The sequence below is a fragment of the Salvelinus fontinalis genome, chromosome 38, assembly GCF_029448725.1.
Source record: "Salvelinus fontinalis isolate EN_2023a chromosome 38, ASM2944872v1, whole genome shotgun sequence".
Lineage (NCBI taxonomy): Eukaryota > Metazoa > Chordata > Actinopteri > Salmoniformes > Salmonidae > Salvelinus > Salvelinus fontinalis.
Window position 1 is genome coordinate 34,533,085 of NC_074702.1, and position 12,322 is coordinate 34,545,406.

Consider the following 12,322-nt stretch of genomic DNA (forward strand, 5'->3'; position numbering starts at 1 on the left):
GTTGGCTTATCTTGCAAATGAAAAAGTCATTAAAGTAGTTAGCAATATCAGTGGGTTTTGTGATATATGAGGCATCCGATTCAATGAATGAAGGAGCCAAGTTGGCTTTTCTCCCCCAAAATGAAGGTGCTGCAAAACGTTTTACTACCATTCTTTATATTATTTATCTTTTTCATAGTATAGTATAGTTTATTTTTATTTAGCTTAGTCACATGATTTCTTAATTTGCAGTATGTTTGCCAGTCAGTTGGGCTGCCAGACTTATTTGCCATACCTTTTGCCTCATCCCTCTCAACCATACAATTTTTCAATTCCTTATCAATCCAAGGGGATTTTTTCAGTTTTTACAGTAATTTTCATAATGGGTGTGTGCTTATTAGTAACTTCATAAATGTGTCAAGTGTAGCGTCCGGTTGCTCCTCATTACACACCACAGACCAGCAAATATTCTTTACATCAACATATGAATCCCTACAAAACTTATTGTATGACCTCTTATACACTATATTAAGCCCAGTCTTTGGAACCTTGATACTTAAAACCTAAACCAATACTGTCATTTACGCGGTTCTTCAATAATTTTGCATATTACTTGTTGGATGTGCATTTGGTATCAAGCTGATTTAGTTACGCCGTGATATTTTCACACCATCTGACCCAGGAAGGAATTCAGAATGACAGTCAAGTGACTAATATCTGTTGTGATAGTGCATGCGATGCAACAAACGTGCTGGAAAAAAGGTGTTCGCAAGGAATATCCAGAATATTTTGGTGTCTCATTCATTAAGCCTGTGAAAACCGTTGTGCCTGGATCCACTTTGGATCTAATATCCCTAGCAAATTGATGTTTATCATCTGTTGTCTGCTTGATTAACTGAGAATTTCATGTTATTGTGCCTCGGATTGGACACCAAGTCTATCGTGCTCAATTGTATAGACTATTGCGCAACCCCCAACGCTAGTCCTATTCATTATTCTAGATATAGTGACAACAAATGACATAGCCTAGTGGGCTTATTCACAATATGATCTGGTAATGAAATAACATGACATACATTTTGCTTTCCATGTTACTTACACCTGCAATTTTAAACAATACAACGGGCCAGAAGTAGCCTACTTGAATTTGGAGCTCAAAAATTAAATTACATGAATAGTCGGCCTACCTTCAAATTTGGTGCTTGAAAAGTCCTTGTAATTATTGTAGCCAAGTTATGTACCCCTGCTCTCTTAATTGTCCGTGATTTCATTTTTGAGTGGTTTTGGTGATAAATGTGGCCACTTTCGTTTGTTTCTCGTCACTTCAATTGAAGGGTGTTGCGAAACTCTGGCTTCAACTTGGCTTTCCATACAAATCCTTCCATTAAAAAATGAACGTGTTTTTTGGTCACTTTCTCATTATAAAAACAGCGATGGTGAGATTAATGCTACCGCTATTCATGGTTTTATTTTGCGCCTCCCTCGGCCACATAGGTTACAGAAAAATCACCATGCATCCAATCTGTCAGGCAAGGTCCACATTATTGTCACAGATTTTAAAATATAATTAAAATATCAATGCATTGGCAAGGCCAAAAAAAATCATTTTTCTTAGTGGTAATGGCATACTTTTTATGACATTTTTTATGTATACATTCTTTTTGGGGATGGTCAATTAGGCCTTATGTGTACAATTTATATAAAATATACAATTATACAACATTGATGTCCTTTACAATTAAGTGCATGAAAAATTCCCTGAAAGTGCTTGAATTTGGCTAGCCAATTGAGAACAAGTTCTCATTTACAACTGCGACCTGGCCAAGATGAAGCAAAGCAGTGCGACACAAACAACACAGAGTTACACATGGGATAAACAAACGTACAGTCAATAACGCAATAGAAAAATATATGTACAGTGTGTGCAAATGTAGTAAGATTAGCGAGGTAAGGCAATAAATAGGCCGTAGTGGCAAAATAATTACAATTTAGCAATTAAACACTGGAGTGATAGATGTGCAGAAGATGAATGTGCAAGTAGAGATACTGGGGTGCAAAGGGGCAAAAAATAAATAACAATATGGGGATGAGTTAGTTGGGTGGGCTATTTACAGATGGGCTGTGTACAGGTGCAATGATCGGTAAGCTGCTCTGACAGCTGATGCTTAAAGTTAGTGAGGGAGATATAAGACTCCAGCTTTGGTGATTTTTGCAGCCAAATGAGGAGTTGGCTTTGGGGATGACCAGTGAAATATACCTGCTGGAGCGCGTCTGTATGACCCCCGCTTAAAGGATGTATAGTCCTAGGCCTATGTTGTTGTATAGGTGGAGTTATGGACAAATTTTGTATATTCACTTTTATTCCACTAAGTACATGTGGAACTGCATGAAATCTTTTTCATTTATTTTTTAACCATTTAGAAATGTTTATCCCAATGTCACACATTGTCCCCATTTTATTAATAGAAAGACCCTTACCCCGGGAATACGGTATATTTCTTCTGTTTATACAGAAACGGTAGGACGGTATGAAAATCTGGATACTGCTGTCGTGTCTATACTATGGTTAAATGAGATGACATGCTATTTTCAAATTGATTACCTAACATTTAATTGATTACGTAATTGAATTAAACCATGCAACAATTAAACCATTAATAACATGGGGCACCACCGAAGCATTCGTTTATGTAGAGCGGCGATCTCCTGAATCCGCTCTTAAAGATCTGAAGATCTTTTATATCAATAGCAGTCAATCTGTCATGAATTATTCTTTACTACTAAAATTCTTGGTTATCTACACGAACCCAGCCTTTACTTATAAATCAATAATACACATATTAGCTCCATTTTTTATTTACTAACGAATTAAACAATTACAGAATATACAATACATTATACATTAAATACCGTCCCTAGTGGACTAAACAAAAACAGTTTGGTTATAACACGATAGAGAGAAGAGAAGGGGGTTTTGGAAGGAAGACTAAGGAGCATGGGTCTTTATCGGACCTGGCAAACTATTCTCACATAAATACATATGCCACTATCGATCGCTCTTTCGGAAAAGCAATGCATTGTTGTGGAGGACAAGTACTCCCGTTATTTGGAACTTAGTTGACTTTTCGTCACTGAGGCTTTTATCCAAGAGTGGAAAAGGGGTTGTTTCCTAATTTCCAACCAATGTCTATTCACTTGGGTGTGGCTACTGACTTAGTTAAATTTTACAACGAAGGCCAATTCTCTCATTTTAAAGGTTAACATCACATTACATCATTTTGCAAATAGTTTCATCTTTACTCATTCATTTTATACAAGAATTAGATGCAAGCCTCATAACTGAGGAACCTGTATAAACAGAGTTAGGGTAATGTGGCTGTATTGTCTTTCATGACGTCACAAACATGAAACAAAACGGACCGGTCGTAGCTGGCTTCTCCACTGACCGTTTACACATTCTCCAAATTAGGAATATTGTTCAATTCTCAAATTCGGGATGTAGTAGAATTTGTCAGGAGAGTTACTTTGTTCTACTGTGACCCTCTCTCTCCCATACGGCATGGTCAGGGAGACGAGAGTCTTTGCAAGGAATTTACAACGTGTTTGCCACCCCACCACCTCCACCCCTCCTAACAGGAGAGGGGGGGGGGGGGGGTTGTTCACATCTCTGCTAGCCAATTCACTGATCGGGCTAGTGTCATGACACCGCCCAACCCTAGAGTGAGTCCTACATTCACTTGTGATGCAGAAAAAAGAAGTGCACAGCTATTGAGCGCTGGCCTTGCAATGTCTTTTTTTTTTTTTTTTTTTTACCAGATTTACAAAAATGACACTTAGATCAATGTCTTCATGGTTAAAGTACCTGTAGAATACACCTGTTTTAAACCATGAAGAACTGCATGAAGAACCTGTTTCGAGGACATTGGCAGGTTGTTTCTTGGTAAGAGCGTCTGCTAAATGACTTAAATGTAAATGTAAATGTAGCACACAGCTTGTTGGGCTCTCAGGCGAAGCAGGACTGGCTCCCTCCTTGTAGATTTTTTTTTTATAGAAGACTTCAACCGAACAGACTGAGTCAGGGTCAAGCCTTTACATTGTTACATACCAAGCACCAACATGCATTACTGGGATGGAGCATCATTCTTATGTGTCTCTGCCATGAGGTTAACCTTTGTTAACCACTATACCTGTGCCTTAGCATAAGTAAGACTTTAGCCCAAACATTCTCAACTATAAGCAAGTCATAACCATTTCATGGTGGGAGGTTGCAGGAAATGATCTGATGGTAGTAATATAAGGCCTCAATGGGCAGCAAGTTAGACAGAACGGTTGTAGCTTTTACTGTTCCTCCAGCTTTTTCATTACTTTCTCCTTTTACCTCTGACTCACTCACTTACTCATTCACTCACTCACCACACACAAAGACATTACACCTAACATGGTCCCTGCAAATTAATTTTTAATACCCTTTCCCAGATTTGTGCCTCAACACAATCCTCTGTCTGAGCTCTACAATTCCTTCGACCCCATTGGCTTGGTTTTTGCTCTGACATGCACTGTCAACTGTGGGACCTTATAAACACAGGTGCGTGCCTTTCCAAATCATGTCCAATCAATTTAATTCACGACAGGTGGACTCCAATCAAGTTGTAGAAACATCTCAAGGATGAATGGAAATGCACCTGAGCTCAATTTTGAGTCTCATAGCAAAGTGTCTCAATACTTATGTAAATTTCAGTTTTTTATTTTTAATACATTTGCAAACATTTCTAAAAACCTGTTTTCTCTGTCTGTTATGAGGTGTTGTGTATAGATTTTAAGGGGGGGAAACTTTAACCAATTTTGGAATGAGGCTGTAAACAAAATGTGGAAAAAGTCAAGGGGTCTGAATACTTTCTGAAGGCACTGTACCTTTTATTAATATTTCCCCTGATGTTACTAGCCTACCCCTTTCTCTTACCTCCTGTTGCTTCATTCCTTCCTCGCTTTCAACAGTTAAGCTAAATGTCACGATTCCTTTGGGGCATTTGTTTTGGGTGCGCCCTGTGTTTTGTGGGTTGGCTTATGTTCGCCGTTTTGTGCATTAAATTAGCACTACCACTGAACTCTCTGCTTCCTGCACCTGACTTCGCACCCACTACACCCAGATCGTTACACTAAATTAAATGATTTTCGTTGTCTTTACGTTTATCATTCTAATGACATGCTTGAATAATATAGGACTAGAATTAGATGCAGATGGCTTTCACTTCCCTTCATGAAGATTTGAATGGTTATGGGTCTGACTAAATAACTGCATACAGCCTACTGCCATCGTGCGTTCGTTCTTCTTTCAAACTAAACATCAGTTCTGTTGACTGTTGTATTTAACATTCAGCAAACGAACTTGCGTCCCTCTTCAAATAGTCTATTCGTATATAACATTTTTTTTAAATATAAAGTGTCCAGCAAGCTATTCTAGCTTTTCCTGCCAGGGTTTTTTAACTAGAGGCCAGCGGAGCACAGGCACATGCGTATTGCAAAAGACACAGAGGCTATAAGTTAGAAGCTTATTATGCATAACCCATCATTCATAGCTAAATGTAAGGCTAATACTGCATTGAATGTATTACCTGAAAGAGGTAGGCTGGGATGTCTTGAACAGGATTATCTATTTTCAAGCAATTTGAAGGGAATTGATGGAGAGTCTGCTTGCGCATGCTCTGATTTTAAAGCAACGATATTCGAGTGATAGGCTGTTTTAAAACTGCAGCCGCAATAAAAAATATCTTTACAATTCAAAAATCCGCTGATCCCCGAAAGCCAGATGGAGATGTGTAAATTAGACGTGCATTCGGTCCTTATATTACTGTAGCAGTATGCTATGCTGCAGCAAATGTAAGCATACATGTCGCAAGTATTTAAAAAAAAAAGTTACCATGATGGGGGTACATGCGGTGTGAACTGCATTCCATACCGAGATGGTCTGTCCACACCATGAGCATTTATGATTGATCATGCAGAGAGGAGGCCGTAGAGAAGCCAGGTTTAGACATTGCGTATTAACAGTTTAACGTCACGCTGTTAATATAAATAATTTATTGGTTTCGCGCAGTTATTTAACCCGGGAAAAGGGAGTGGTTTTGGGTGTTTAGTCTTGGTAACCGGGTTCCAGCCATTCAACCCTAGCCAGCACTCACACTTTTTCACCTCTCCCTTGACACTCCACCATCTCTCCCATGACACGCACGCACCCACCCCATTCCTGTGCTTGTCCTTCATTCTCCCTGAAAAAGGTCCCTGTTACAGCAGATCTGCTCGAGTTGGCGACACTAAAAGTAAGTTGCAAACGTGCTCCCGCTCTGTTCCCAAGGTTTAATATTGTCCCCCTGGCTATGACACTGTCACATCGAGCTGCAGCTAGAGTCGTGTGTGTGTTTTAGTCTAGATGGACTGTAAATGAGCATGTCTTTTAACTCTCTTTTCCCAAGTTAATATTTAGTTACCACACACCACAATGTGTTCATTGCTAATTGTTTTTATTAAATAGCTTAGAATTCAGATTTGGGTGTACATCTGAAGAGGGAAAAATGCAGTTTTCAAACAATCGTCAAGACAATGTGTGTTTGCGTGTCATAGTGATGCCATTACCCTTCTCCTCACTCCAAATCCTCTAAATATGTAAGTGTTGTTTTATGTGGAATGTCACTTGAGTTCATCAATCCCCATTTATAGCTGGTAAAATGCTCTCCCCTCCCATTTGTGTGTGACTGACTGTGTGTTGTGCTCTCTCTGGACAGAGGGACTGAGCCGAGAGGGCATCTCCAGGGAGGCCTGAAACCTCTCCCCACAGACCTACCTACTGCTGCTGAAGACCACCACCTCCCAACACCAATGACCTTCTACAGTGTACGTCTTTTCAGTTTTTACATAAATGCTACTCATTAAAGTTGACCTTTTGCCATTTACCTCTGCAGGCTAATAAATAATGTTGCCATTTCTTTTTCAGGAACCGTTGACTGTTGCGCCTCAGACCTTGTAATGGAAAATCGTGGTAAGTTTGGCTTCTTGTTCATTGTGGTTTGTGTAGTAGTGCAATATAGACCTGGGTGTGTTTATGGGGCAGTTTGTTTTTGCTGCTTCTCGGCGCACAGCAGACAGCTCAGTTCTCTATGGCGCCCTCTGTAGGCAAGGGAGATGGGCTCCCTCCCTTTCTTGTTAGCACCAGTCTGTGTGTTGAGCTTCCGTTCCGTCTGCCTGCTGAAGAGGCCTGGCCCAGTCTGTTTTCCAGGTCGACAGGTTCCGGGCTCATGCGGATTGGCCCAGCTCTGTCTCCCGCTCTCTGGAAGCCAGCCCAGTTTGGCTTTATGTGGGGCAGTGAGAAAGGGCCGTACAACTACAGACTCCATCTTCAGAATCAGAGAAGGGGAAGGGGAAAAGGGTCATACATAGTCAGTTGTAAAACTGAAATGTGTCTTCTGCATTTAACCCAAACCCTCTGAATCAGAGAGGTGCGGAGGGCTGCCTTAATAAATATCCACTTCATCAGTGCCTGGGAAACAGTGGGGTTAACTGCCTTGTTCAGGTGCAGAACGACACTTTTTTTTACCTTGTCGGCTCTGGGATTTGATCCAGCAACCTTTCGGTTACTGGCCAAACGCTCCTACCCGAGAGAGACAGCCCAAGAAGGTCAGAGACCTCATCTGTTCAAATCAGCAAATACTTTAGCTGTGCTTGATTGAGCTTGCCTAGCACAATGGAACCAATATAATAGTCCCCAAAGTGCAAACCTCGCCCACCTGGCACTCCAGACAGGCTCAATCAAACGCTCAAAGGATTTGAAGGAAAACAAATATTTAAACCCAGGAGCCTGTTCATGATAGAACTTTCAGATAGGAATGTATCGTGTAGAACAGATATGATTGTCTGTCAGAACATGCCAGCTCTGTTCACTCTATTCCTATCTGTGACTTCCAGAACGTTTCACATCTGAATACACCCCACGTCGGTTCAGTGCCCTGTGTTGTCATGTTGCATGTGACCCCAGGTAGTGGGTTTAAACATGCTCTTCGTTCTAACCAAAACAGCCTGGCTGGATCTGCCGATCTCTCGCTCGCTCTCCATTGAGAAGGAATCGTTTGTGTGTGTCCCTTCACGCTCCCTTCTTTCTGTCTCTGTATTTTGCCCAAACAGTTTGTTGTTCCACCTCAAAAAGCACGAGACAGAGGATTTCGACACCCACCATTTCAAATTGTTTTGAAATCGTTTCTGATAAGGTTAACATTCCTGCAACATTATTTTGTCAAAATATAATTGGATCTCTGAGACATTAAGCTGATTGATTGCACCCAATTTGGCCATTTTAAATTAGAGGATTCATATAATATTCAATAAATATAGTAAATAACATCCAATTTGGACCCCAACAAAAATCTTAGTGAGTAACATTCCAACGGACCCCCCACGCCAATCCATAACAAAATCCTATGTTTGACAAGTATACTGAATAAAAATATAAATGCAACAATTTCAATTATTTTGAGTAAAATCATGGAAATTGTTGTGTTTATGGAAATCGGTCAATTTTAAATGAATTCATAAGGCCCTAATCTATGGATTTCACATGACAGGGTAGAGGTGCAGTCATGGGTGGGCCTGGGAGGGCATAGGCCCACCCACTGGGGAGCCACGCCCAGCCAATCAGAATGAGTTTTTCCTCACAAAAGGGCTTTATTACAGACAGAAATACGCCTCAGTTTCATCAGCTGTCTGGTTGGCTGGTCTCAGACGATCCCACAGGTAAAGAAGCAGGGTGTGGAGGACCTGGCCTGGCGTGGCTAGACATGGTTTGCGGTTTTGAGGCCGGTTGGACGTACTGCCAAAAAAAATTAAATGACCTTGAATGGCTTATTGTAGAGAATTTAACATTAAATTCTCTGGCAATGTTACCGGCCTCAGTCTGTAGCTGAGGTGGCCTGTAATAGTAAAAATAACTGACACAAGTTTACGTCTGCAAAGTTCTGGTGTTTTCTTTATTCTGAAGAATGTTTTTTTTTCTCTTGTTCAATTGTCTATTTTCTTCTTCGTACTTTTAAAACATTAACATCAAACAAGTGCACACTTTTAAAATACACTGCATAAATGCACTTTACCTAAAGCAGAATTCAAAAATGTTCCACAAATAACCCTGTCTACTGTATGATTTCACATGAAAACCACAATGTATTTCATGTTCATACAATAAAAACACTTATATATGAAGACAAAAATAACTGAATGTTTTTCTACAAACTGCTACCAATAAAGAAAACTGACAGCAATACATTCAGCTTTAAGATAGTGGCACCACCGTAAAATCGTCTTTCTCTCATGCACCCGCACTGTCTGCACTAAACGTCCACACTCCAGATAACGTGATAATACCTTGACAAAGTTGTTAAATTGCATGTTATTACATATTTTTTTGATATTAGAACGTTTGGAAGTTCTGTTAAAAAGAACGGACAAGTTTACATCTGCAAAGTTCTGATGCTTTCTTTATTCTGAAGAATGGTGCGTGCACTTGGCCAGAACTTGCTGTTTTTCCTGACTACCACAGTGCAACAGCGCCATCTATTGGCCTGATGGACTACTAATGCTAAAGCATGTAGAATATAATATTTTAGATTAATTCAGACAAATACATAAACAAATTGGTTTAAAAAAAATAATAATAAAGGGGTGTCTGTTTTTAGTGACTTTGTTTTCAATACATTACAGCAACAGTTGTGGTGGACATTCCTACAGTCAGCATACCAATTGCACGCTCCCTCAATCTGTGGCATTGTGTTGTGACAACTGCACTTTTTAGTGTGGCCTTTTATTGTCCCCAGCACAAGGTGCACCTGTGTAATGATCGTGCTTTTTAATCAGCTTCTTGATAATCCATCCACCTGACAGGTGTGGCATATCTTGGCAAAGGAGAAATTCTCACTAACAAGGATGTACACAAATTTGAGAGAAACAAGCTTTTTGTGCATATGGAACATTTCTGGAATCTTTTCTTTCAGCTCATGAAACATGGGACCAATGCTTTACATGTTGCGTTTATATTTTTGTTCAGTATAGTATGAAGCTGCGGCTAAGAGTATTGTTTCTTCATATCCTATGTAATGCATTCTCATGCTTAAAAGTTAGCATTTGAAACAGTGGCCAGGTCAACATGGTTGTCATGGCTTGCTGAAATGACATGGAACGAACCAGTATCATCTCAATATTGCTCTTGTCATGAGTGCTGACTGGAAGTGAATGTGAAGAAGGCTTTTGTGAAGCATATGAAGCATTTTGAATGGCTCGCCATTGTGCATTCATTTTTCACATTTACATTTTAGTCATTTAGCAGACGCTCTTATCCAGTGTGACTTACAGGAGCAATTAGGGTTGTGCCTAGCTCGAGGGCACGTCAACAGATTTTTTACCTAGTCAGCTCGGGGATTCAGACCAGCAACCTTTCTGCTCTTAACCGCTAGGCTACCTGCCAGCCCATGACCTCCTCAGCAGTACTAGCGACATTTCTGCTGATGGAATGCTGTGTGGTCTCAGAGCAGAAACTTCCTCCTCTCTCTATCTGAACTACATCTCCATTGATAGAGGGCACAGATAGAAATAGATATCTCTCCCAAAGGACAAGCTAGTAGCTTTGTACCTGCTCTGGTTTTTCAGCTTTAAACAATTTCATTTCTATGTCGGAAGTGAGAGAGAGAAGGTACTACTGTCTATATTTTTTCCCGATTTTTCTCTCTTGGACAGTGGCCCATCCTTGCAGTTCTCTGTGACTACTCACACCTCTCAGCCCTACTGGCAGAGTTGCTGTTAGGAGCCTCCTGCTCATGCTGTACATCCATATGGTGGCTCCATAGAGACAGAATATGAATACCTCAGTGGGTGTCATTATTTAACCTTTGACCTGGATCTGGCCACTGTCAGGTCACATGAGCAGTCAGAGCCCACCGCTGAAACTACTTTCATTACTACTGGTTTTGGTCTATTAAGCTGCTGAGTGCCCCATTCAAAGTGGAAAGAGATCCTGTCAAGAAAGGATCCCACTGTGGTGGGCATATATGAAGGGCTAAAGCCTGAGAGGTTAGCCAGAGAATGTTGGTAAATTATGTCACTCTCTCACACACACACAAACACACTAAAATACAAACGCATATTTATACACCACCAGTGCAGCTCAAAGGAATGATAGGCATCCGTCTGTGAATGCTGACCGGCCCAGAGAACCAAGGAGGGAGGGTCAGTGGGAGAGGGTGGGGAGCACTTCAAGGGAGCAGGGAGGGTAGGTCTTACAGAGACCGAAAGAGGGAGGGGAGAGTGGGAGGAGTATACCAAAAGAGGTAGAGGGTAAAGAAAGTCGCACAGAGTTGCTGGCAAAGTAGACAGAGGTGTCCGGGAAAGAGGAGACCAGGGAACTTGGTTGAACAAGCTGTGGACCAGGTGTGCTCCTCCTCTGCCCAGCACGGAGTGCCTATTCCTGGGTAGAAAGAGCAAAAGAGGCCCCTCTGGGGCTGGATCATGGGACAGAGCCTTCCTCTGGAGACCCCAGCTCAGGACCAACACATCCACCGAAGCGGTGAGTTTCTAGCTTACTCACTCACATACACATGCTCTATAATCAGTCTCACAAGTACACACAAGCACCTTTTATAAATACACTCAAGCACTTTTCACTCAATTATAATATAATCCTTAGTGTTCAGTTTTTCTAGTTTTTTTTTCAACATCTTAGCTGCGAAGGAGAAAGGGCAGAGGAGAGGCGGAGCAGGAGATTGTGTAATCAACAATGTTGCACTCTTTATTTCTCTCTTTACCACAGGAAATGCTAAAAATCACTGGGATCATGTGGATGAATATCAGTTGTGTGTGTGCTTGCACCCACATTACTGAGTGCAGGATACCCTTCTGACGTGCTGTGTGCAAAACAAAAAGATTAGCCGCACAAACACATGTCTCACTGTTTGCGGCAGTAAACTGTGAGATATTGAAACATTTTTCTGAGGGATTACTGGAAATAGGATTGTCTGTCAATGTGTAGGGAGTTATTATGTGCTTTTTTGGAGCCATTGCATCCCCCTTCCCTCAGTATTGTTGTGGTCTGTTATCCCACGGAGGGTAAGCCTATGAGGTTGGGTAGTATTATTATTTTATAGAGATGAAGTATGGCAACCCGCGAATAATCAGCCTAGTGTGCCAATAACAAGTTACAGAAAAAAATCAACCAGCCCATCTGGCATTTGAAATGCCACATGGCCAGTCAGACCCGGTGTGTAGGCACAAGTACACAAAACCAGGTTTCGAAATGGCTATCTTTTCAACCAATAAC

At 41.0% G+C, this 12,322-nt stretch overlaps 1 protein-coding gene across 5 annotated transcripts in view; it reads left to right on the forward strand.

Moving 5' to 3' along the window:
- The window catches only part of LOC129837480 (phosphatase and actin regulator 4B-like), a 67,686-nt gene that overhangs the window by 33,403 nt on the left and 21,961 nt on the right, over positions 1-12,322 (forward strand). For 3 of the 5 annotated variants that reach the window (XM_055903675.1, XM_055903680.1, XM_055903679.1), the window contains exon 1: positions 6,968-7,012. Coding sequence is in view for 2 of the 5 variants with exons in the window: in XM_055903676.1 (XP_055759651.1) it covers positions 11,515-11,572 (58 nt within the window). In the remaining 3 variants the exon portion in view is untranslated. Of the gene's footprint in view, positions 1-6,758; positions 6,868-6,967; positions 7,013-11,325; positions 11,573-12,322 lie in introns of those variants that run through there. The other 2 variants (XM_055903678.1, XM_055903676.1) reach the window with 2 other exon arrangements.